Source organism: Pleurodeles waltl, chromosome 1_2, assembly GCF_031143425.1.
Source record: "Pleurodeles waltl isolate 20211129_DDA chromosome 1_2, aPleWal1.hap1.20221129, whole genome shotgun sequence".
Lineage (NCBI taxonomy): Eukaryota > Metazoa > Chordata > Amphibia > Caudata > Salamandridae > Pleurodeles > Pleurodeles waltl.
This window is the reverse complement of record NC_090437.1, coordinates 1,330,765,753-1,330,792,170: the sequence shown is the minus strand read 5'-3', so window position 1 is coordinate 1,330,792,170 and position 26,418 is coordinate 1,330,765,753. Positions and strand designations below refer to the sequence as shown.

At 48.1% G+C, this 26,418-nt stretch overlaps 1 protein-coding gene across 1 annotated transcript in view; it reads left to right on the top strand.

Annotated features, from left to right (window-relative positions):
* The window catches only part of TMEM8B (transmembrane protein 8B), a 433,569-nt gene extending 408,608 nt beyond the window's left edge, over nucleotides 1-24,961 (top strand). Inside the window, exons 10-13 of the mRNA XM_069205659.1 lie at nucleotides 2,220-2,398; nucleotides 18,360-18,506; nucleotides 20,141-20,257; nucleotides 24,101-24,961. Of these exons, the coding sequence (XP_069061760.1) occupies nucleotides 2,220-2,398; nucleotides 18,360-18,506; nucleotides 20,141-20,257; nucleotides 24,101-24,436 (779 nt within the window). The 3' untranslated portion in view covers nucleotides 24,437-24,961. The remainder of the gene's footprint in view (nucleotides 1-2,219; nucleotides 2,399-18,359; nucleotides 18,507-20,140; nucleotides 20,258-24,100) is intronic.
* The last annotated feature ends 1,457 nt before the right edge of the window (nucleotides 24,962-26,418 follow it).

Sequence of the window (26,418 nt, the reverse complement as noted above, 5' to 3'; positions counted from 1 at the left end):
GAAGAAATGTATGGAGGACCATTCCCAGAGTATATTGAGACATGTGGTCTTTGGTGTGGTAAGCAGCAAAATACACGTTATTTCCCATTCTGCAGGCAGAGCTTGTAATGGGCGAAAGTCATTACACAGGATAAAATCCAAATACCTCATAATGAGGCCCTTGGTGTTTTCCTTTTTTTTGCTCGCCTTTCATTCCCATGTTAAATGATATCTTAGATCTTACTGAATCCTTTGGAGGAAGCTCTCTCGATGTTAGTAGTGGACTTCAATGCAACAAAAGAGGAAACATCCTACATTTCTCTGATTAGCTTTTAGAATGGTTGTTGTTTTCTCCATCTCTCTTGACGCTCAGTTTGAGAATATATTTCCAAGTGGAAGGAGGATGACATTGTGTTGTTAGGGATGGTCTGCTAGGATGTAGCCCCCAATTGTCTTGTGCAACACACTATTATTTGTTTTCTTTGTCTTTGCATGAGTCCATAGCTTATTTCTTTTATTGGTTCTGCCAACCTTAAAATACCACTTGGTCCTCCTAGGAGTCACCTGTCCACTGTGTGGAGGGTGTATAACCTCTATCCTCCTGTCAGTTATAGACTTTTTTGGATTCATTGTCAAGGAGGGTTGAAGCTTCTCATTCTGTGCTCACATTTGTTACTGGTCCCACACACCAGTTCTTGCTTGCATCCAACTGACTGCTTTCTACACCTTACGGCACAGTGAACTGCATTCGGGGCATTGCATGCTTTTCTTGCCTGACTCGACGCTTCCAGGTAGCATCTCTCCTTTGGGAGTGGAGGTGGGAATGATTTGTCTATTCTATTTTCACTCCCTTTTGCTCAGATAATGCAGAAGTGTAAGAAGATGTATATTTATTGAAACTCCTTCTCAGGAGGTCTTCTACAGAAAGTAGGCCTCAGAGCTGGGGGTCAGCATTCAGAGGGGACTAATACACGCATTCACTGAGCGGTCACAAACGGTTCCATCTTTGCAGCCCACTTCTATGAGCAGCAGTTCTGAGGTGGACGCTAGGTTAGTTCTTGTGGTTGAAAGTAGGAGGTAAGGTTAGTCATTGGTTATGTCTGTGATGTGTGGGGAGGGACCATAGTGAGAGTCCGTCATCTCATCAGTCAGGCGACTGGTCTTCAGGTGATGCGTCACAAGTATTACTCCTTCTACTGAATGGATGGCATAGTTACTATATCCCTTCCTTAGATCAAGATCATTGGGTGTTTGCAAAGAATATCAGAACCAAAAATATCGTGGGACATAATATTGTGTCAAGAATATCAAGGACAAAAATATTGTGAAGGTAAATTTCTATGGATAAGTAAAGCTTTACTATATATAACTCCACATATATGTACTGGGATGATATATATATATATCTTCAAGGTAGGCATATATGAAGTTAAGAATAGTAAATCTATACTTACCTATTTGCACCTACCTTCTTGATATTTTGATCTTCAATATTTTCGACATAATATTCTGTCCACACAATAGTTTTGGCTTCGATATTCTGTCAGTGATACGGTGATTGTGAGGCTATGTTTATGGAGGCCCCAGTTTAGGTAAGGTGTCTGTGTTGGTGGGGAGTGACTCATATCACTAGACTGTACTTGTATAAATAGGAGGGATTATTGTGTCAGGTTCTGTCCCAGGGTCGGTTGATGAAATGATCTCACGAACAACCAGGTTTTCACTGCTTTTCTTAAATGTACATGTTGCTGAATGCTTCAAATTTGAGCTGGCATGGAATTTTAGAGCTTGGTTCTTCTATTGAGAAAGCAGAGCCTCCAATTGATTTCTTATTGTAAGGCAGATGATGATCAGTAGTGCTAGCCTGGAATGCCGTATTGCTTAACTGTAATTTGTAGGTATAGTGGTCCTTTCACATGGAAAGGTTTGTGAATGATGCAAAGTGCCTTGAACATTGAGTATCTAGGTAGAGGTGGCCAGTGGAGTGCTTGCAGGACCAGCTTCATGTGCTCACAGGGTTTAAGGAGGAGTCTTGCCACAGCTCTTTGGAGCTCTTGCAGTGTCTGTTTGATGAAACAGGGTGTGCCAAGGTGTAAGTCACTGGTGTAGTGAAGCTTGGAGATCACAAGTGTGAGGAGAGCTAGCAGTTTTCGTTGGTATGCAAGGTACGGGAGGATGCACTGCAGGGTTTTCATTATCTAGAACGTGTTGGGATTAACAGCACTCTCTCCCTCCTACAGGCTGGAACGGCTGGGGCTGCACTGATAACTCCGAGGCCTTCACATATGGCTTCCAGCTGCTCTCAACTCTTCTCCTCTGCCTCAGCAACCTCATGTTTGTGCCTCCGGTCACCATCGCTATCCGTGGCCACTACCTCCTGGAAGCCTCAGTTTATGTCTTCACCATGTTCTTCTCTACGGTGAGTCTGGCTGTACCGACAGTGGGAGTTGTTAGGCAACTCCGGGGGGGCAGTGTCTGGAGGGCTAGAGAGCCAGGCCATAGGTCTGTGTGGGGTGCAGGAGTCCAGCTGTGCTCTCCACCAGTGTGGCCGAATGGAGACTGTCTGTCTTCTGATTTTGGGAGATCGTGCGATCATTTGCAAAAGTGGTAAAGGGGAGTCTGTCTATATTGGCGGCCACTGTGTGGTGAAGTGAGGATGTCCATGTTCTTCAGTGTGGGCCATGAGCCTGTCTGTATTGGCTGCCAGTGTGGACAGTGACTTGTCTGTGTTGTGAAGTGAGGATGTCCATGTCCTTTCAGTGTAGCCCGTGAGTCTATCTATGTTGTTTGTTAGTCTGTGAAGTGAGTCTGTCCATGTTGTCCATGAGTGGGGTGAGTCACACCCTATCCGTGTTGTGTGTCTGTCCATGAGTGTATGGACCTCGAGTCTCACTCTATGGAAGCGAGACTCACACGTCTGGAGTCTGGGTTCAGCTGTCACTCGTAACATGGTAAGTGTCACACTCCGGTCGGAAGGGCTTGAAGGTGAACAGTAAATACAGCTCTGCTCAGAGTGGGGATCTCCTGGGAGCTCTGGCAGTCCCAGTAATCCCACCACAGGTGAGGTTCTCCTGCAGACCTCTTCAGGTGGCACAATGAGCTGCTCTGGGAGCCTCTGACTGCTCTTTCTCCAGTTTTGAAAACCATGTGCCTGATTCACAAAGGTAAAGTTACACTTTCCTGAAAGTTTACGATTGTTTGCTATTCACAAAGAGATTTTCAAGTAGTGTCTTTACAGGTATGGAGTCTCCGCACATAAAAAGACACAAGTGTAAATTTACCTTTGTCAATCAGGCCCCTTCAGATTACCCTAAGAACCTTTGGTGGCATTTTATTCCTTCTACCTTTATTTGTATTTCTTATTATTTTACTAGTCACTTCTCATTAAATTAAAACTTGAGTCTCATCACTTCCCGTAATGTCATCAATTATGCTAACTAGTGTCACTCCAAAAAATGCTCAAAACTTGAGTGTGATCTGTCAGATTCTGTGTTCCCTGTCAAGGTGGGCATTGAGAGCCTCTGCATGTTCTCTGTCCCTGCGGCCCTCAGAGTCTGTCTCTATGGGGGGTGGGGGGAGGGGCTCTCTGGCCCTCTCCATCTTGTCTGGCTGTACAGATTCTTCTCCTATGGAGAATTATCCCTGTCGAGTTTCTGGGTGTTTGGGATTCCTGTGCATCCAGGGTCTCTTTTAGGTCCAGATGGAAATCCCAATGCACCAGCATAATCTTGCACAGTTTTGTATTACGCTTGTTACGCGAAATTCCTGAAATGATGCTATTATGCCATGTGGTGTAGTTATGCTGTGTCTGCAGCACAGGAAGAAAGTGAATAACCAGAATGCAAGCGTATTTGTTCCGAGCACTTGAGTTTTTTGCGCTATATTTTTTTGTGCAAATTGTGCACAAGGACGCATTTCAAGCTAAAACATAGTGCTAAAGGTCAATTTTGCATTCCATTTCATTTTTGCGGAATGTTCCGTTACTACGCAAAAGTAAATTACACAAATGTACACACCTCTGGCCTTTTTGCAACAAGGCTGCACCACTGATGTCCAATGCTCTGCGCTAGAAGAACTTTCAAGAAGTTATTATGAACTTCCCAAAGGTTGCACGCACCATTTTAAGGGTAAAAGGATATTTACCTACGGTAACTGTCAAATTCTACTGTGTGTCTTTAAACTGAGAAATAAGGAAACATTTTTGAGATTGCTGTGTAACCAGGGAAATGCTCAAAGGCTCTCTGTTTAAATTATTATGGGAGCAGCTGGTTAGCCTTGCCATGCAATGTTGCAAGTTTTGGTTCATGTGACGTAAGCTAGAGTCCTGCATGTGCGAAGGTGAGGCCATGTCTGTACCACCTTCCATACTTGCTATGTCTACGACCACCTTCTAGCAACTAGAAACAAGTCCACCCATCTGATGTGGAAAATAAGAGGCCTTGTATATCAAGGCAGTGTCCACCACACCTGGGTCTCCTGCACCATGTGAGATCGCGCCAGTCCATCCTTCAAGTTGTCCACACATCTCTTGGTGGACCAGTGCACCATGTGAGATTGCGCCAGTCCATCCTTGAAGTTGTCCACACATCTCTTGGTGGACCAGTGCACCATGTGAGATCACGCCAGTCCATCCTTGAAGTTGTCCACCAGTGCACCATGTGAGATCACGCCAGTCCACCATTCAAGTTGTCCACACATCTCTTGGTGGACCAGTGCACCATGTGAGATCACGCCAGTCCATCCTTGAAGTTGTCCACCAGTGCACCATGTGAGATCACACCAGTCCATCCTTCAAGTTGTCCACACATCTCTTGATGGACCAGTGCACCATGTGAGATCGCGCCAGTCCATCCTTCAAGTTGTCCACACATATCTTGGTGGACCAGTGCACCATGTGAGATCACGCCAGTCCATCCTTCAAGTTGTCCACACATATCTTGGTGGACCAGTGCACCATGTGAGATCACGCCAGTCCATCCTTCAAGTTGTCTACCAGTTCACCATGTGAGATCACGCCAGTCCATCCTTCAAGTTGTCCACACATCTCTTGGTGGACCAATGCACTGCTTTTAGAAATAGGGGATGGAAGGACTAGAGAATTCCCTCATCTCACAATGGAAGCTGATAATACCACCACTGGCCCCAGCGACTGCCCTCCACAGTGAATGCGGTGTGTAAGACTTTCCTCAAAACACCCAACATCAACACAGGCCAAGCGGAGAAGTTCAGACTTGTGATGCTGCTGAAAGTTAACTTTTATCCTCTGATCAACATGGATTATAGTTGCATTTTTATCAGTCATGTAAATGGAAAACATTTACTCTGGGATCTATAGGAGTGAAAATATGTCAGCATACGGGGTAGAGTCACTAGAGGCTGAGTCATGGGGAGTGGAGACCATGGCCAGACCATACAAAAGCCCTAGGTACTGGTCACCTCACGTCAGACACCCAGAAGAGCATCCACACCGGACCGAGAAAGGACCAGGAGGAAGCCCTAGTGGAGGGACTTCAGGAACCACCCGGACCTCCCACCACAGTGTGTGTCATAAGAAAGCATTGAGGGTTCATGCAGCTGCTGCCAGCCAGAATGTCTGACATGCAGGTCTCTGGTTTGTATATTATGCAGACAGCTCGGTGGTTACTGCTTTCGCTGCAGAAATCCTTGCTGTATCTGTAGATCACAGGTTATATTAATACTTGAGATATAGCTCCGTGACTGATGAATCAGCATCAAGGGGCTGCATGAAAATTGCAAACCATGTATTTACATATGTATTGTCTTTTTTAACACATTTGTAGGTGTTCTAAGGTTGCTAGAAAGGTTTCTTTGTGCAGTAATAAAGGCTCAGTAGGTGCTATAAAATGGTTATTAGGGTAATTATTTATGAAAACAGATATATCTGATCTTCCTACAGTTCATGCATAACTCTTACACAGAGAGCTTTGAAAATTAAACATCCTGCCTACCTTTTATTGTTTACGTTTTAAGCAACTGTGCAGTGGCAAGCTGAGTGTCTTTGTTTCTGCAATGGCATTGGCATGAAAGTTATTAGGCTTCAACGACCTCCCAGCCAGGACAAGGCTTGAACGAAAGGAGTGGTGACGGCCCTTTAAGTGATGCATTTGTTATGGTACCTGCTGCATCTGAAAGTATGAAAGCTCCCTTACACCCTGCTGTGAATGTAAGGCATGCAAATTGCACCCACGGCTCAGTGTGTGCGAAGACAGCAAACTGCACTGGGACTAAGTTAGTAGTTTTCACTGAAGCCAGATCGGCTCAGTAATAGGTGCCGGGTCCAGGATCCGGCTGGATTCCGCTCATCTCCAGTGTGAGTATTGTCCTACTATTTGCAAGATGTAATTGAACTGCCAAGGGCTCATGTGGCCACCCTGGAAGAGTGGTGGCCATCAAGGTGGAACAATGTGAGGTTGTGAACAAGGTGGGTCTGACAATCACAACACCCGAAGTGAAGATGAAGCCAAACATCGGAGAGATGCCCCCTAGGGTTGCTGTGGGCATAGAAGGCCCTATGAAGATGCCTGCCCACCATGCAGCAGATATTTCAAGTGTGTGGGGAGATGAGCCATATTCGGAGGTCTGTAGGTCTGAAGAACCTGCAAAATGCCAAGTACAAAGTGCCTCCTAAAGAAAAAAAGTGACCCCTACGGCCTGATCATGGTTTAAAGTGAGGAGGAAGAGATGCAGACGAAGGCCCCGATTTATCATACTTTCACGCAGTGCAACGCAGCAAGCCGCCTTGATGCGCTGTGTGAAAGGGCAGGAATGCTCTACATTTAACATTCCATGGCACAGTCTTGTCCTTTCTTTGCACTGGTGCACTTTTGGATGTTTAGTGCAAATGCAGGTACCCTTGCGTCATGGTGCAATGATGCCTGCATTGCAAGCGGGATTGTGGTTCTGCATGAAGGGCCACATTCCTGCACATAAACAATCAGTAATGGTGTTTTCTTCGGTCTATGTGTGCGGTATAATGCAGCACACATAGACAGAGGAAAAAATGAGGAGAAATAAAGATATTTCTCCTCAATACACCTTCCCTGGGGAGGCGTAACATTTTGATGCATTCCTAGGTCTACCGGTGTTGGTAAATCTGGGAATGTACAGAAATCCATAGGTGGATGCGTGTAAACACCCACGCTCTACCCTTGGAACGCTTCCCTGGGGAAGAGTTACACAAGGCAGCAGGCGCAGCCTGTCCTTTAGGGTAGAGAGGCCACCCCCCCAACACCTTTTGCCCCTCGTGAATAGTGCCTGTCAGGCTGAACAAAGGTCAGCCTGACAGACACTCCTTATGTTCAACTTAGGGAGCCAGGAGCGAGACGTGCGCGGTTTGCGCAGACTCTTGGCTACCTGAGCTGAACTTTGCTGGGCTGAGGAGGTCACAGCTCCTGTGGGCGTGACCTCCTCGGCTCAGCAAAGGTGCCTCGAGGCCCTTCCCCATGGTGACGAGGGAAAGCGTCGCCCATTGACTTAGACCTGGGCGCTTCAGGTTTAAGCCCTAAAGCGTCCAGGGCGAGTGTCAGTCAGTGACAGTTCGTCACAGAGTGGGGTGCGGTCAGAAGTCTCACTGACTCCATCCCACTCTGTGACGAGACTGGGACTGCTGCCTTCTCTAAGGTCAGCCAATGAGGGAAGGCAGCCGTCCCAACCCTCCTGGGACCTCCGAGGCTAAAGGTAAGTGTGTGTGTGTGAGATCTTTTAAAATGAATGTATGGTGCGTGTGTGCATGTTCGAATGTTATGAGTGTTGTTAATGGATGTGTGTGTGTGCGTGCGTGTGTGTGTGTGAAAGAATGAATGTGTGTGTGTAACATCTTTTAAAATGAATGTTTGGTGCGTGCGTGCATGTTCGAATGTTATGAGTGTTGTTAATGGATGTGCGTGCATGCGTGTGTGTGTGAAAGAATGAGTGTGTGTGTGCTTACCGCCTGCCCCCCTCCCTCCTAAAGCTTCAGGCCGCCACTGCAAGGCAGTGATTTGTGTTGCGTTGCGTTACTCCAGATTTATCAAGCTACTCTGGCCCGGGTGATCTTGCCTGGCTTGGTAAATCTCATTATAGGTTTTGCGTTGCTCTGCGCCCTTTTACGTGGCATAGCCCTTGATAAATAAGCCCCCTGGCCGAACTCAGAATGAGATTGGTTCATGGTTGCGTTTGCGGCCGAGGTGAGATGTTTGAGCCCCGTGAATCCCAGTCCAGAGGCAGACAATCCTTCACAAATTAGCTCAAGGTCAGGATTAGGGCTGAAAGCAGAAGGTCTCAGACCAGGATGACCAGGCCAGAGATGGCCACCACCCTCAGGGCGCAGCCTACCACCGCCCCACCGCCGCCTTACAAGAACAGTGAGTGAGAGAGGAGGGACAAGGGGGGCGTAGCTCAAGCTGCTGGGACAAAGGGAAAAGCAACCTGGAAAAATAGATAAATAGGAGTTACAGCAGCGGGGGGGGGGGGGGGGGGGGAGTGGGCCCCCACCCACCCACAGGAACCAGTGTGAGGTCATGTAACAAAGGCTGAGTCGGTGAATTCCGCGCCACGATCAATTACTTTTCATTTAGGAACCAATTTAGTAAAAGGGACTTTTAATTTAGTAAGTAGCAGAATCAATAAAAGCTGCGGCTGGGTAGGGCTTGTGCCTCGGGTCCGTGGGCCCCCACCCCTCCCCGCCGTGGACGCCCCTCGCAGTCGGTGCCTGAGAGTAATCTGATTTCAGGTAACAATGTGTGCCTTTTTCCATCGCGTGGGCCTGGATTGGATTAGAGACGTCCCGGCGGTGGGGGTGATGGTCGCTCCGTTTCAGGCAGAAGTGACCTTGACGGATGCGTTTCATCGACCCCATCACTTCTCGTGGCCCCCGTGGTCTGCCCGCTGACATCAGAGCCACAGACCTTTTACGCTGTTTACATGAGTCGCGAGGGCGGTGATTTGGGGCCATTTAGAACCCACCGGAAATGCCACAAATCTGGCAAAGAATGCCCAGTACCCGAGTTTCCGTTCTGCTTCATCGCATGAATTCCAAAAATGACTCGGAGTGTGTGGCAGCATTACCACAGAATGTGCGGTAATTTCCACAATGTTTCCGACACATAAAGGATGCTGGACTGGGGATGGGGAAATGTGGAAGCACATTGTTACTCCCATTGTTACTCCCAGTGCTTTAAATGGGCCGGTACTGAGTACCGGCCCCTTTTTTTTTGAGAGGGAGAATACCAGCATATCTCAAGAAAAACGTAATACTTTTAATTGGAGAGTACCGGCCCTTCTCAGAAACAAACTTCACTTTAATTTTTCCATTTCAAGCACCGGTTACTCCCAAACATAGATGGCGTCTCTGATATCAGTGATAGCGGCTGTCAGTGATGCTTTTGCCGCCATCATTACCACGGGGACATCGTGTTTATATACTGATTTTTTAAGCATCCTGTGTAGGGGAGTTTACAGAGTGGTGCCCCTCCGCGGGGTGTGCCGGACAGGGTACAACTGAACATGGCGGTGCAAAGGAGAGTACTGTATGGTGTGGCTGGGTAGCCCTACCGGCAGGACACTCTCCGGTACCATCTTGGGTCCAGTCAGGTAGATGTACTTAACCTCCAGCTCAACCCTGGGCAGCTGTGGCTGGAGCAGTAACGCTTAGTGAAGGAACAATGTCTAAAACATCTAACAGCACCAACCAACCATATAAGAAAGTCACACAAAGGGCAAACAAGACATCAATTTATAAAAATAGATTATATGTTTATGAGTGTTTAGCGTTCGGAGATACAAACTTTAGAAGGAAAAAATAACTTTTATCTTAACGTCAAACTAGCAAAGGCCAACAAAAAGTTTGTATACTTTTGAAAAGTTTGAAACAGTTCGACAAACCTGGCCTGACTTGGGTGACCAATTCCAGGACGCAACGGCCCAGGACAGCTGTCTAAGGAGCAGACAAGGATACGTTGGTCAACCTCACAGGATGGCCACCATAGACAAATCAGTGATCCTGATGCTGAGGGGAGTAGGCAAAAAGATGCTCAAAGGATGCTCCAGTTATGGTGTGGTCCACAGGGGTGTCTTTGTGGGTGCTTCTCAGTCCACAGGTAAAGTGGGGTAAACTTGGCCACAGAATTCGGGTTTCCTCAAAGTCCTCTATGTTGCAGGGTAGGAGGCTGGCCTGGCTTGTAGTGGGTACCAAAGGTACTTACACCTTGTGCCAGGTCCAGTTATCCCTCATTAGTAGAATAGAGGTGTTTCTAGCAGCTTAGGCAGATAGAAGGTAGCTATGGCAAAGCAGCTTAGGCTGAACTAGGAGACATGCAAAGCTCCTACTATACCACTCATATCATATGCACAATATCATAAGAAAACACAATACACAGAAGTACTAAAAATAAAGGTACTTTATTTTTATGACAATATGCCACAAGTATCTCAGTGAGTACCTTCAGTAAGAAGGTAAGTAATATAAACAAGCTATATGTACACAAACCAAAGTCAGGTAAGTAAGAGTCAGAAAAGTAATGCAAACAGTGTAGAATTACAATAGGTTGCAATAGGCAAGCATAGGTATAGGGGCAACACAAACCATATACTCCAAAAGTGGAATGCGAATCACGATTGGACCTCAGACCTATGGGAGCTTGTAGAGGGTCGCTGGGACTGTAAGAAAACAGTAAGGGTGTCCAAGATACCTGTAGGAAAGTACCATCTTGCCTGGCATGTTACCCCCATATTTCACTGTACATATGTTGTTTTAGTCTATGTGTCACTGGGACCCTGCCAGACAGGGCCCCAGTGCTCATAAGTATGTGCCCTGTATGTGTTCCCTGTGTGATGCCTAACTGTCTCACTGAGGCTCTGCTAAGCAGAACCTCAGTGGTTATGCTCTCTCTGCTTCCCAAATTTGTCACTAACAGGCTAGTGACTAAATTTACCAATTCACATTGGCATACTGGTACACCCATATAATTCCCTTGTATATGGTACTGAGGTACCCAGGATATTGGGGTTCCAGGAGATCCCTATGGGCTGCAGCATTTATTTTACCACCCATAGGGAGCTCTGACAATTCTTACACAGGCCTGCCACTGCAGCCTGCGTGAAATAACGTCCACGTTATTTCACAGCCATTTAACTTAAGTAACTTAAGTAACTTATAAGTCACCTATATGTCCAACCTTCACCTGGTGAAGGTTGGGTGCAAAGTTACTTAGTGTGTGGGCACCCTGGCACTAGCCAAGGTGCCCCCACATCGTTCAGGGCAAATTCCCCGGACTTTGTGAGTGCAGGGACACCATTACACGAGTGCACTATACATAGGTCACTACCTATGTATAGCGTCACAATGGTAACTCCGAACATGGCCATGTTACATGTCTAAGATCATGGAATTGTCACCCCAATACCATTCTGGTATTGGGGTGACAATTTCATGACCCCCAGGGTCTCTAGCACAGAACCCGGGTACTGCCAAACTGCCTTTCCGGGGTCTCCACTGCAGCTGCTGCTGCTGCCAAACCCTTCAGACAGGTTTCTGCCCTCCTGGGGTCCAGGCAGCCCTGGCCCAGGAAGGCAGAACAAAGGATTTCCTCTGAGAGAGGGTGTTACACCCTCTCCCTTTGGAAATAGGTGTGAAGGGCTGGGGAGGAGTTGCCTCCGCCAGCCCCTGGAAATGCTTCGATGGGCACAGATGGTGCCCATCTCTGCATAAGCCAGTCTGCACCGGTTCAGGGATCCCCCAGCCCTGCTCTGGTGCAAAACTGGACAAAGGAAAGGGGAGTGACCACTCCCCTGACCAGTACCTCCCAGGGGAGGTGCCCAGAGCTCCTCTAGTGTGTCCCAGACCTCTGCCATCTTGGAAACAGAGGTGTTGGGGGCACACTGGACTGCTCTGAGTGGCCAGTGCCAGCAGGTGACATCAGAGGCTCCTTCTGATAGGCTCTTACCTCTCTTGGTAGCCAACCCTCCTTTTCTGGCTATTTAGGGTCTCTGCTTTGGGGAATTCTTTAGATAACGAATGCAAGAGCTCACCAGAGTTCCTCGGCATCTCCCTCTTCGCCTTCTACCAAAAGATCGACCGCTGACTGCTCCAGGACGCCTGCAAAACCGCAACAAAGTAGCAAGACGACTACCAGCAACATTGTAGTGCCTAATCCTGCCAGCTTTCTCGACTGTTTTCCTGGTGGTGCATGCTCTTGGGGTAGCCTGCCTTCACCCTGCACTAGAAGCTCTGAAGAAATCTCCCGTGGGTCGACGGAATCTTCCCCCTGCTAACGCAGGCACCAAAGGACTGCATCACTGGTCCTCTGGGTCCCCTCTCATCCTGACGAGCGTGGTCCCTGGAACACAGCAACTCTGTCCAAGTGACTCCCACAGTCCAATGACTCTTCAGTCCACGTTTGGTGGAGGTAAGTCCTTGCCTTCCCACGCTAGACTGCAAAGCTGTTTACCGCGTGATTTGCAGCTGCTCCGGCTCCTGTGCACTCTTCCAAGATTTCCTTTGTGCACAGCCAAGCCTGGGTCCTCAGCACTCCGTCCTGCAGTGCACAACCTTCTGAGTTGTCCTTCGACATCGTGGGACCCCCTTTTGTAACTTCGCGTGGACTCAGGTTCACTCTCCTTCCAAGTGCCTGTTGGGGTACTTCTGCGGGTGCTGCCTGCTTCTGTGAGGGCTCTCTGAGTTGCTGAGCGCCCCACCTGTCTCCTCCTCCAAAAGACGACATCATGGTCCCTCCTGGTCCTCAGCAGCACCCAAAAACCTCTACCGCGACCCTAGCAGCTAGCAAGGCATGTTTGCGGTCTTTCTGCGTGGGAACACCTCTGCAAGCTTTATTGCGACGTGGGACATCTGTCTTCCAAAGGAGAAATTCCTAGTCCTCTTCTTTCTTGCAGAACTCCAAGCTTCTTCCAACCGGTGGCAGCTTCCTTGCACCTTCATCTGGGGTTTCCTGGGCTCCTGCCCCCCCCGGACTCTGTCACGACTATTGGACTTGGTCCCCTTTCCTTGCAGGTCCTCAGGTCCGGAAATCCGTTGTCAGTGCACTGCTGGTGTTGTTCTTGCAGAATCCCCCTATCACGACTATTTTGCTCTCTTGGGGTAGTAGGTGCACTTTACTCCTACACTGTTAGACATGATAGCCTTAGGGTGGTCTTCCCCCAACTTTTTGCCTGTCTCCATACATTCTACTGATCTCATTGTTGTTGGTTTGAGGACTCTGCACACTTTACCACTGCTGATCAGTGCTAAAGTGCTTGTGCTCTCTCCTGTAAACATGCTAACATTGGCTCAAACCCAGTTGGCATATTTAATTTACTTGTAAGTCCCTAGCATGCTAATTTACAGAGCATGTAAATTAAATGCTATTAGTGGGCCTGCAGCACTGATTGTGCCACCCACATAAGTAGTCCCTTAACCATGTCTCAGGTCTGCCATTGTTAGGCCTGTGCGTTCATTTTCACTGCCACTTCGATTTGGCATTTAAAACTACTTGCCAAGCCTTAAATTCTCCTTTTCTTCCATATAGGTCACCCCTAAGGCAGGCCCTAGGTAACCCATAGGGCAGGGTGCTATGTAAGTTAAAGGCAGGACATATACTTAGAAGTGTTACATGTCCTGGTAGTGAAAAACTCCCAAAAAGTTGTTTTTCACTACGTGAAGCCTACTCTTCTCTTAGGCCAGCATTAGATATCCCCGTATATGCTTTTAAGTGGTGTAAGGAAATGGCTCCCTGTTGCCGTTACCCCCCACTTTTTGCCTGATGCTGATGCTGACTTGACTGAGAAGTGTGCTGGAAGCCTGCTAACCAGGCCCCAGCACCAGTGTTCTTTCACCTAAAATGTACCATTGTTTCCACAATTGGCACACCCCTGGCACACAGATAAGTCCCTTGTAAAGGTACCAGTGGTACCAAGGGCCCTGTGACCAGGGAAGGTCCCTAAGGGCTGCAGCATATGTTGTGCCACCCTAAGGGACCCCTTACCTAACACATGCACACTGCCATTGCAGATTGTGTGTGTTGGTGGGGAGAAAAAGGCAAAAAGCGACATGGCATCCCCCTCAGGATGCCATGCACACAAAATACTGCCTGTGGCATAGGTAAGTCACCCCTCTAGCAGGCCTTACAGCCCTAAGGCAGGGTGCACTATACCACAGGTGAGGGTATAGCTACATGAGCAGTACGCCCCTACAGTGACTAAGTCTATTCTTAGACATTGTAAGTACAGTTGTGGCTATATTAAGTATATGGTCTGGGAGTTTGTCAAAAACGAACTCCACAGTTCCATAATGGCCACACTGAATACTGGGAAGTTTGGTATCAAGCTTCTCAGAATAATAAACCAACACTGATGCCAGTGTTGGATTTATTAAAAAATGCACACAGAGGGCATCTTAGAGATGCCCCCTGTATTTTACCCAATGGTTCAGTGCAGGACTGACTGGTCTGTGCCAGCCTTCTGCTGAGAGACGAGTTTCTGACCCCATGTGGTGAGGGCCTTTGTGCTCTCTGAGGACAGAAACAAAAGCCTGCTCTGGGTGGAGGTGCTTCACACCTCCCCCCTGCAGGAACTGTAACACCTAGCAGTGAGCCTCAAAGGCTCAGGCTTCGTGTTACAATGCCCCAGGGCACTCCAGCTAGTGGAGATGCCCACCCCCTATACACAGCCCCCACTTTTGGCGGCAAGTCCAGGGGAGATAATGAGAAAAACAAGGAGGAGTCACCCACCAGTCAGGACAGCCCCTAAGGTGTCCTGAGCTGAGGTGACCTCTCCCTTTAGAAATCCTCCATCTTGATTTTGGAGGATTCCCCCAATAGGGATAGGGAGGAGGCACAAAGAGGGTGTAGCCACCCTCAAGGACAGTAGCCATTGGCTACTTCCCTCCCAGACCTAAACACACCCCTAAATTCAGTATTTATAGGCTACCCAGAACCTAGGAAATTAGATTCCTGCAACCTGAAGACGAAGAAGGACTGCTGACCTGAAGCCCTGCAGAGAAGACGGAGAAACCAACTGCTTTGGCCCCAGCCGTACCGGCCTATCTCCCCACTTCAAGAAAAACTGCAACAGCGACGCGTTCCCCAGGGTCCAGCGACCTCTGAAGCCTCAGAGGACTACCCTGTATCTAAAAGGACCAAGAACTCCCAAGGACAGCGGCTCTGCTCCAAAGAAGAAACAACTTTGCAACAAAGAAACAACTTTAAAAGGACTCCACGTTTCCCGCCGGAAGCATGAGACTTTGCACTCTGCACCCAATGCCCCCGGCTCGACCTGCGGAGAAACAACACTACAGGGAGGACTCCTCGGCGACTGTGACCCTGTGAGTAGCCAGAGTTGACCCACCTGATCCCCCACAGCGACGCCTGCAGAGGGAATCCAGAGGCTCCCCCTGACTGCGACTGTCTGCTTCTAAGAACCCGACGCCTGATAAAGACCCTGCACCGGCAGCCCCCAGGACCTGAAGGATCCGACCTCCAGTGCAGAAGCGACCCCCAGGTGGCCCTGGTGGTGGCTACCCCGAGGAGCCCCCCCCTTGCCTGCCTGCTTCACTGAAGAGACCCCTGGGTCTCCCATTGAACTCCATTGCAAACCCAATGCCTGTTTGCACTCTGCACCCGGCTGCCCCCGTGCCGCTGAGGGTGTACTTTTTGTGCTGACCTGTGTCCCCCCCGGTGCCTTACAAAACCCCCCTGGTCTGCCCTCCGAAGACGCGGGTACCTACCTGCTGGCAGACTGGAACCGGGGCACCCCCTTCTCCATTGAAGCCTATGTGTTTTGGGCACCATTTTGAACTCTGCACCTGACCGGCCCTGAGCTGCTGGTGTGGTAACTTTGGGGTTGCCCTGAACCCCCAACGGTGGGCTACCTTGGACCCAACTTTGAACCCTGTAGGTGGTTTACTTACCTGCAAAACTAACAAACACTTACCTCCCCCAGGAACTGTTGAAAATTGCAGTGTGTCTAGTTTTAAAATAGCTTATTGACATTTTTGTGAAAACTGTACATGCTATTTTGCTGATTCAAAGTTCCTAAGTAACCTAAGTGAAATACCTTTTCATTTGAAGTATTACTTGTAAATCTTGAACCTGTGGTTCTTAAAATAAACTAAGAAAATATATTTTTCTATACAAAAACCTATTGGCCTGGAATTGTCTTTGAGTGTGTGTTCCTTATTTATTGCCTGTGTGTGTACAACAAATGCTTAACACTACCCTCTGATAAGCCTACTGCTCGACCACACTACCACAAAATAGAGCATTAGAATTATCTCTTTTTGCCACTATCTTACCTCTAAGGGGAACCCTTGGACTCTGTGCATGCTATTTCTCACTTTGAAATAGTGCATACAGAGCCAACTTCCTACAAGTGGTAACCTCTGATCTGAGAAAAATAGACTTGCCATATTTGGTATGGTTGGAATGGTAGTAAGAAATTCTACTTACTGAGGAAGTTGGATTTTACATTATTATTTCAGAAATGCCACTTTTAGAACTTAGGCATTTTCCTTCACTTACTGCCATCTGTGCCTTATAGCCTATCTCCAGTCTATGTCAGGTCAGTGCTGGTTGACAGCTCCTCTTGTGCATTCCACCCATACAACCGTAAACACAGGACACTCAGCTGCACCTGCATTCATCTGCATGCAGATGGGTCTCCCTGAGCAGGAAGGGTGGAGAGGCTCTCTCTTACACTTCAAAGGGCAGTGGCCTGCCCTCACACAAAGGACTGATAACCCCCACAGGGCTCCTGGCAGAGAGGGTTGGGTTGAAAGGGAAACCTGTGCACTTCGAAACCACTCTTTGAAGATTCCTCCACTTCAAACGCACTTTTGGGTATATACTGGGTCTGTGACCTCACCAAATCAGACACTTATGGATCTATAACTGAACTCTGTCAGAAGGACTGTTGAGCTGCCCAAAGTACTCACCTGGACTGCTTTTCTAGAAGGACTGCTATCCTGATTGTTGCCATGCTGCCTGCTGCTCCCTGACTGTGCTGGAAGGTCTCTGCCTTCTTCCACACGTGCTCTCCAGGGGCTTGGATTGAGCCTGCCTCCTATTCTGAAGCCTCAGGGCCAACAAAGACTTAATCTACTAGCTCCTAGCTAGTCCACCGACTTCAGCGACTCCAGAACCGGCACTGCTGTCCGACGCTACACCGATGTCTGCTGTCTGTGGTCCTCGCTCAATGCAACAATGCGGCATTCAACCTAAGCCCGACATCACCGTGACGCAACTGAAGTCCTGTGGCGTGATCGCAACACTACAAAGTGGACACATTGCATCTTAACCTGCTGGAGTTATTGACCCTGCCAGGTAACAAGGAACCGACACCTCGCCACTGATGCCACATCACCTCCCTTGCAACCGGACGGAACTGACACCTCACCTCCCCTGCATAGCAGTAAGGAACCGACGTCTCACCTCCCCAGCTGCAGCCAGGAACCAACGCCGCACCGGCCAAGCGATGCCTCATCTCCTGAACACCGTGCTATATCTTTGTTTCCTCCCTCACCAAAAGTACTGTGCCTGGGGTCCATTCGACTCCGTGACCGGCCCACACTCCCTAGCAAGTGGCGTCAGGCTGTTGGGAATGACTTTGTTAAGACGTCGTAATAGTCCCAGTTGGAGCTATTGTGTTTCTAAATGCTATACTAAGAGTTAATCTTATAAAATTCATATATTTACTTGTGTACATTGGATTTTTGATATTTGAGTCTTATTTTATTCACATAAATATTACTTTTTTTCTTAAACTGGTGTAAAGTACATTTTGTGGTGTTTTCACTGTGTTACTGTACGAGTTATTGCACAAATACTTTACACATTGCCTTCTAAGTTAAGCCTGCCTGCTCTGGGCCACGCTACTGGAGGGTAAGCACCGGATAATTTAGGTTGTGTTGTGACTTACCCTGACTACGATTGTGGTCCCTACTTGGACAGGGTGCATACCTCTGCCAACTAGAGACCCAATTTCTAACAGCTACTCATGCGGGTGGCATAATCAGTGCTGCGGCCCAGTAGTAGCATTGGATTTACAGAGCCTGGGAACAAATTGTGCACTATACTATGGACTTGCTAGTGACTCAAATATGCCAATCATGGATAAACCAATCACCAATACAATTTACGCAGACAGCACTTGCACTTTAGCACTGGTCAGCAGTGGTAAAGTACCCAGAGCCCTAAAGCCAGCACAAACAAAATTCACCACAGGATCAAAAACAGGAGGTCAGAAGCAAAAAAAGATAGGGGAAACCACGCCAACAGCTGACAGGTCTAACACTCTGCCATACCTCTCCGTACTATGCCTTGATGTCCTTCCCTAAATTACCTCTTGGAATCTTCCATTGTTTAACATGCTTCTCCCTTTTCTGTGTGTTCTAGTTTTACCACGCATGTGACCAGCCAGGAATTGTTGTCTTCTGTATCATGGAGTATGATGTGCTCCAGTTCTGTGACTTCCTTGGCTCATTGATGTCTGTCTGGGTGACTGTCATCGCCATGGCCAGGCTCCAACCAATCATCAAACAGGTAAGGGAAGCCTCTTGACTTTAAGGTACTTTACAACATGTTGCTGCACCTCTGTGTATGTCTGGCTCCAGGTAGGTGAGGGCAGCCGCCTGGCTTTGAGTTACTATTGAGCATGTTACTTCACATATTTATGTCCTGGCTCCAGGTAGATGGGGGCAGCCACAAGGATTTGAGTTACTCTACAACATGTCGCTGAATGTCTCTATGTGCCCTGGCTCCAGATAGGTGAGCACAACTGATGGGGTTTGACTACAATATAACATGACACTCCATCTGAATAAGGACAGTGACCATGCCTGGCAATAGGCAAAGTAGCACATCCGACTGCCATTGAGTTGTTTCTAAACATTACAATGTCCATCTGATTTGGGTTGCAACGCGTTGCACTCTATGTGAGTGACTACCATTGCCACACCTGGGCCCCAGGCAGGTGAGAGCAGTCGCCCGGCTTTGTGTAGCTTTGAAACATACCACTCCGCATCAGCTTAGCCACCTGACAGGGTTACTTTCACCAAGGTTCAGGTCACAGCACACAGGGGGGTGGGTTCCCATTGAAGGTCTGATTTGTGCCGGCTGTGAACCGGTGGGCAAATAGCAAGGAGATGCCATTTCCACATTGCCAAATAGCAATTAGTACATGAACAAATAGCACATATGCAATTAGCGCATGGGCCAGGACCATTTGACCGGACAACTCGTTTTGGGTGCAAACTGGATATGAACCCAAAATTGAAGTAGCTCCATGATTGCAAGCAGGACCTTCTTTCTCAAAAACAGATAAAAAGGGGAAGCCAAAGTACTGTAGCCAGACACATGAAGGGGGGTTCTCCACTGAAGAAAACCTCCTGCACACTGACATTTTTGTGTGGTGTGTTGCTGAGGAGCATTCCCACAAGCTCGGCTGAAGATGGAACCCTCTGGGTGGCTGCCTGTATTTTTAACAAGGTCTTGCTGGGATGCATTGCCAGAACATGGATATGCTGATGTGTTAGATAGGATCAGGTGTGAAAGTCTCGCTCATAAATACAACGAGGCCAAGAGAGCAGGAGCAATGTTTTAGAAAGTCAACTTATCCTGTTAAAAGTAGGGCTGGTATTCATTGCCATAAGCGGGTCTATGAAATCAACTGCGCTCCCTGCAAGCTATCGATCCACCAAGAAATCCTGCTCTTCATCTGTTAGTGACCTTGTTTTAATATAGATCGATGTGATCAGCTATCAGCCGCTGGTCAATGAGCTGCAGGTTCTGGGCCTCATTTAGAGTTTGGCATATGGGGTTAGTCTGTCACAAACGTGATTGATATCTTGTCTGCCGTATTATGATTCCATAATTTCCTATGGAATTTGTAATATGGCGGATGGAATATCTGTCACGTTTGAGATGGAGTAACCGGTTGCCATGGAAGAACAACTCTCCGTGAAGAACCCATACTGGAGGGCACATGTAGAGGCTGAGCTGCCTCCCGGTGATGGCAGGGAGGCCTATAAAATGCAGTAGCTAAATATCCTTCAGATACACTGATGACTACTACTTACAGTCCAACTGGTCCAGGCCTTTTCAAGCAGAAGCTTTTGTATCTTCAGGGGAGAGACACATCCAGGTTATTTCTCCATGTTCTGCTTTCTCTCTTCCAGATCCTGTACCTCCTCGGCGCGATGCTGCTCTCCATGGCTCTGCAGCTGGACCGGCATGGACTCTGGAATCTGCTGGGACCAAGCCTCTTTGCCTTAGGGATCACAGCAGTAGCATGGGTAAGATATGCCTAGACATATCAGTCACTGGCTGCTGAAAGGATGGTGTGGGAGGGACACAGGGATGGGGACACAGGTCTCTGGGGTGTAAATACCATCCTGAAAGCCTTTGATGTCTATGACTAATTGAGGCATCATTAGGAGAAGGGTGCAGCCTCAGTGGCAAATGCACTTGTCTCTCAATTGGCTTTGTCTAAAAAATCCAGTAGAAAGTGTTTCTGCTCATAAGAGCATCTCTGAGAAAGTGTTTGTCGGTGAGGCAGGGTGTACTCATTGCACTTGTGTCAGCTGTATTATCCAGGAATTTATCGTAAAATACACTAAGTCTGCATTTGATGGCTGCAGGTTTTGATTTGGTGGAGGTCCGTAGTGTTTCCTACGTTCATGAATCTGGTTTGCATGTTGCTGGGATGTGAGGCAGTGAGTGTGCATTGTCCTGGTGTGGGAGGCAGCTTGGGAAGACTATAGAGTATATCCTGCAGAGTGTGGCAAGCGACGGCTGATGGCACTTGATTGCGGCTTGTGTAAGAGTTTACTGTTTGATGTACCTATCTTAGGTAATACATGAGGTTGCTCATCTTTCCGCTTCATGGGCAGTTTAGGTAGCAAGTCTGGTACCCTCTGCAGTATGGGTGGACGTATGAACACTGCATACAAAGTAACCTTACATGTTTTGTAAAGATAGAGATTGTGTATGGATACAGATTTGTGATGTACATATGGAGATTGCATAAGGTTCTGGATTTGGGCAGAGCCTTGCAGAAAGCATACAAATATTAAGCTTCTATTAAGTGACATAAAATGAAACCTGAAACAAAATGAATTTTACACCCTTAATTTGCAAACTTGGGTATAATGGAGAATTCCCATATATAAGATAATCTGAGGGTACCAGTCCTTGGCCGCCTGTCAACAGTGCTGTTTGAGTAATGGAATGTGTAGGAAGTTGGCTCTGTATATACTATTTAAAAGTAAGAAAAAGTGTGCACAGAGTCCAAGGGTTCCCCTTAGAGGTAAGATAGTGACAAAAGTAGATAATTCTAATGCTCTATTTTGTGGGAGTGTGGTCGAGCAGTAGGCTTATCAGAGGTTAATGTTAAGCATTTGTTGTACACACACAGGCAATAAATGAGGAACACACACTCAAAGACTTACTCCAAGCCAATAGGTTTTAATATTGGAAAATATATTTTCTTAGTTTATTTTAAGAACCACAGGTTCAAGATTTACAGTTAATACTTTCAATGTAAGGTACTTCACTTAGATACTTTAGAAACTTTGAATGAAAACAGTATCATGTACAGTCTTTGTAAAAATGGCAATAAGCTATTTTCAAAGTGGACACAGTGCAAAAATCATCAGTTCCTGGGGGAGGTAAGTAAAGGTTAGATTATGAGGTAAGTAAAACACTTACAAGTCTCAGTTCTGGGGCATAGGCAGCCCACCGTTGGGGGTTCAAAGCAACCCCAAAGTTACCACACCAGCAGCTCAGGGCTGGTCAGGTGCAGAGGTCAAAGAAGTGCCCAAAACACATAGGCACCTATGGAGAACAGGGGTGCTCCGGTTCCAGTTTGCCAGCAGGTAAGTACCCGCGTCCTCGGGGGGCAGACCAGGGGGGTTTTGTAGAGCACTGGGGGTGACACAAGTAGGCACACAAAACACACCCTCAGCGGCACAGGGGCGGCCGGGTGCAGTGTGCAAAGCAGGCGTTGGGTTTTGTATAGGTTTCAATGGAGGGACCCGGGGATCACTCTAGCGGTGTAGGCAGGCACAAGGGGGGCTTCTCCGGTCAGCCACCACCTGGGCAAGGCAGAGGGTCGCCTGAGGGTCACTCCTGCATCTAAGTTCAGTTCCATCAGGTCCTGGGGGCTGCGGGTGCAGTGTTGGTTCCAGGCGTCGGGTCCCTTGTTGCAGGCAGTCGCGGTCAGGGGGAGCCTCTGGATTCTCTCTGCAGGCGTCGCTGTGGGGGTTCGGGGGGGGGGGTCATCTCTAGTTACTCATGGGCTTTCAGTCGCCGGGGAGTCCTCCCTGAGGTGTTGGAAACCGTGAAGTCTTTGGAAGTTACTTCTTTGTTGCAAAGTAGCTGGATTTGAACAGGGTCGCTGTTCACAGGAGTTTCTTGGTCCTGTAGTCCAGGGCAGTCCTCTGAGGCTTCAGAGGTCGCTGGTCCCTGTCTGATGTGTCGCTGGAGCAGGTCTTCGAAGTTGGAGACAGGCTGGTAGGGCTGGGGCCAAAACAGTTGTCGTCTTCCTCCTTCTCTGCAGGCTTGTAGGTCAGCAGTCCTTCTTCTTTCTTCAGGCTGCAGGAATCTGATTTCCTGGGATCTGGGGAGCCCTTAAGTACTGAATTTAGGGGTGTGTTTAGGTCTGGGAGGGCAGTAGCCAATGGCTACTGTCCTTGAGGGTGGCTACACCCTCTTTGTGCCTCCTCCCTGTGGGGAGGGGGCACATCCCTAATCCTATTGAGGGAATCCTCCAAACTCAAGATGGAGGATTTCTCATGGCAGGGCTCACTTCAGCTCAGGACACCTTAGGGGCTGTCCTGACTGGTGGGTGACTCCTCCTTGTTTTTCTCATTATCTCCTCCAGCCTTGCCGCCAAAAGTGGGGGCAGTGGCCGGAGGGGTGGGCATCTCCAATAGCTGAGATGCCCTGGGGTGCTGTAACAAAAGGGGTGAGCCTTTGAGGCTCACCTCCAGGTGTTACAGTTCCTGCAGGGGGAGGTGAGAAGCACCTCCATCCAGTACAGGCTTTGTTCCTGGCCACAGAGTGACAAAGGCACTCCCCCATGTGGCCAGCAACACATCTGGTGTGTGGCAGGCTGGCAGGAACTGGTCAGTCTACGCTAGAAGTCGGGTAGTTATTCAGGGGGCATCTCTAAGATGTCCTCTGGGTGTATGTTACAATAAATTGCACACTGGCATTAGTGTGCATTTATTGTGCTGAGAAGTTTGATACCAAACTTCCCAGTTTTCAGTGTAGCCATTATGGAACTGTGAGGTCTGTGTTTGACAAAGTCCCAGACCATATACTCTTATGGCTACCCTGCACTTACAATGTCTAAAGGTTTGCCTGCACCCTGCCTTAGGGCTGTAAGGCCTGCTAGAGGGGTGACTTACCTATGCCACAGGCAGTGTTAGGTTGGCATGGCACTCTGAGGGGAGTGCCATGTCGACTTAGTCATTTTCTCCCCACCAGCACACACAAGCTGTGAAGCAGTGTGCATGTGCTGAGTGAGGGGTCGCTAGGGTGGCATAAGACATGCTGCAGCCCTTAGAGACCTTCCCTGGCATCAGGGCCCTTGGTCCCAGGGATACCAGTTACAAGGGACTTACCTGATGCCAGGGTTGTGCCAATTGTGGAGAAAAGGTACAGTTTAGGGAAAGAACACTGGTGCTGGGGCCTGGTTAGCAGGGTCCCAGCACACTTTCAAATCATAACTTAGTATCAGCAAAGGAAAAACGTTAGGGGGTGACCATGCCAAGGAGGCATTTCCTTACAGAATGTCTCTTCTCTGTGTTGTTGCTTGTGAAAACTGAGGTGTGTAGTATCTTGTGTGTGCCAGGTCCCAGGAATGCTGAAAGCGAATGATGATTTGAGAATGTGTGTGTGATTTAACAGTCAACTTACCTTCCTTTACATTCTATATCATTCCTTTCATAACTATTTCTTGCCTCCGTTCCCCCTTCCACTTAATTCAGTACATTTAGACATGGCTTAGTCTTTCCTCCTGTGCCTCTTCGCTGTCATCTATATTTGCTTTTTTTCCCTTGTACTTTACTCAAACCACTTTTGTGGGAGCCACCTGGCATAAAACGTTGTCTCTGTTTGCTTTGTTTTTGCAGACGGTGCGAACCATTCGTCGGCGCCATTGTTACCCCCCGACATGGAAGCGCTGGCTGTTCTACCTCTGCCCTGGCACGCTCATTGCCAGTTCTGCTGTGGCCCTTTACACCTTTGTGGAAACCGAAGAGAACTACTTCTACATACACAGCATCTGGCACATGCTGATCGCCGGCAGTGTCGGCTTCCTCCTACCGCCCCGGGGCAAGACCGATGGGAAGATCGTTCCGCTGCCTCGGCGGAAGGGGTGTGGCTATCAACTGTGCATAAACGAACAAGAGGAGCTGGGGCTGGTGGACCCGGGGTCAATGTCGATAAACAGCATTTGCACAAGCTGATAACACAGTGGCTCAGAACCTTTGATAAATTCTCCTAGGATGGTGCTTGCTCAGCAGAGCTCCCATAAGAGAACCTGGAGGAAGGCCTAACTCATCGGGGCTAAAACTGGGACAAACAGTGTCAGCGGGTGCCAGGGAGGATCTCCACCTGGGACAATTACCTCTTTCAGCCAGGCCTTCCATGGACAAGCCAAGAAACTTTGTCTGTTGTTGTTTTTCTAAATTATTACTTGGAGCCAAAACCGATAATGAAAGAGATGGGCTTTTGACTTGAGAGGGTGGGACGGGTGGGCGGGTTGAGGGTGCCACATGCATAGCCATACACAGCAGATGTTTGTTTCCCGTCTCTTTCATAAAGGGGATTTTGCAGGGTGTTTTTTAACGTAATAGTTGCAGAAGCCTCCTGTGCTCTTTTTCCCAGTGGGGATGAGCGAGGGGTGGCTACACTTGCTCACTCGATTCACAAGTGTTCTTCTACTTTTTGTTTGTCCACGTGTCAAAATGAATGTAAAATATACCACCTGCCTCTGGAACTCAGTTATTTCGGGATGAGGGAATGATATATAATTTATCAAATAACAACACCTCTACCTGCAGCTAGCTTGCTCGGCAACAATGCAATCTAGAAGTGTATCACCGCCTGAATCCTGCTTATAGCCATGACTGTGTGCCCCATGTGCTGTCAGCTTTTACCATACAGGTGTTATGTTATGTTAACAGGATTTGTAAAGCACAACTTATCACCCGAGCAATATCCTGGGGCTGGTGTGAAGGTCATGTGCTGGGTCTTCAGCAACTTGCTAAATTCTAGAAGCAAGGAGGAGGCCCTTATGTGTAGAAGTAGATTGTTCCAATTATGGGTGCAAGGTAGGAGAAGGGTAGGTCACCTGTCCTGCTTTTGCGGATGCAAAGGGTGTGTGCAAGAGAGAGAGAGGCAGAGCATAGTTGTCTGATGGGCTGGTTGAAGCTGAGGCGACAGTTTATTTAATGTGTTGTAATGTTGTTCAGTGTCTTGTATGCGTATGTGAGGTGTTTGAATTGGCAGTGTTTGTGTATGTTGTGGCCTGTGAAGATCTCAGACGTGAAGCATGATTTCGGGGCACTGTGCAAGGTCCAGGACGAGTCTGGCAGTGGCGTTCTGGATGGGCAGAATACAGTGGAGGAGGTGATTGGGGATTCCGGCATCGAGTGGGTTTCAGTAGTCAAGTCTGCTGGTGACAGTATGTCTGGTGCTCTTGGGAATCCAGCTGAAGGTTTTTTTGAGGATGCATAGTATGTGGAAGCAGGAGGAACTGAATGTGTTCAGCTGAGCGACCATGTTGAGTTTGTCATCTAAGATGATTCCCAGGTGATATGCATGGTTGAAGGGTGAAGTTGTTGGACCGATCTCTTGTTCCCGAAGATCAGCACTTCTGTCTTGTCCGTGCTGACTTTCAAGTAGTTGGTTCTCATCCATCCTGCTATGCAGAGCATGCATTTGGTGAAGTTGGATCTGGGTGTGAAGGACTTGTCTGGCACGGAAGGATGAGCTGGTTGCCATTGGCATAAGAGATGATGGAGATACAGTGAGATCAGATGACGTCTGCAAGTGGTGTCATCTAAATGTTGAACAGAGTGGGAATGAGGGATGCTCCTTGAGGGACTCTGCAGACAATGTCCTTGGGCTCTGATGTGTAGTGGGGGAGTCTGACTCGCTGTGTTTTGCTTGTAAGGAAGGAGCATATCCTTTCGAGGCCTGGAACATGGATGCATAGAGCGTGTAATCTTTTGATGAGTCTGAAGAGTTACATGGTGTTGAATGCTGCCAAGAGGTGGAGCAGTATGAGGTCTGCAGTTTTTCCACCGTCTTGAAGGGTGTGGATCTTATCTGTGGTGGCAATAACTGTTGTCTCCGTAATGTAATTGCTACAAAAATGAGATTAGGAAGGGTTCAGAACATTGTAGAGTTCCGGGTGGTTGGTGAGTTGCTGGTTGATTGCTTT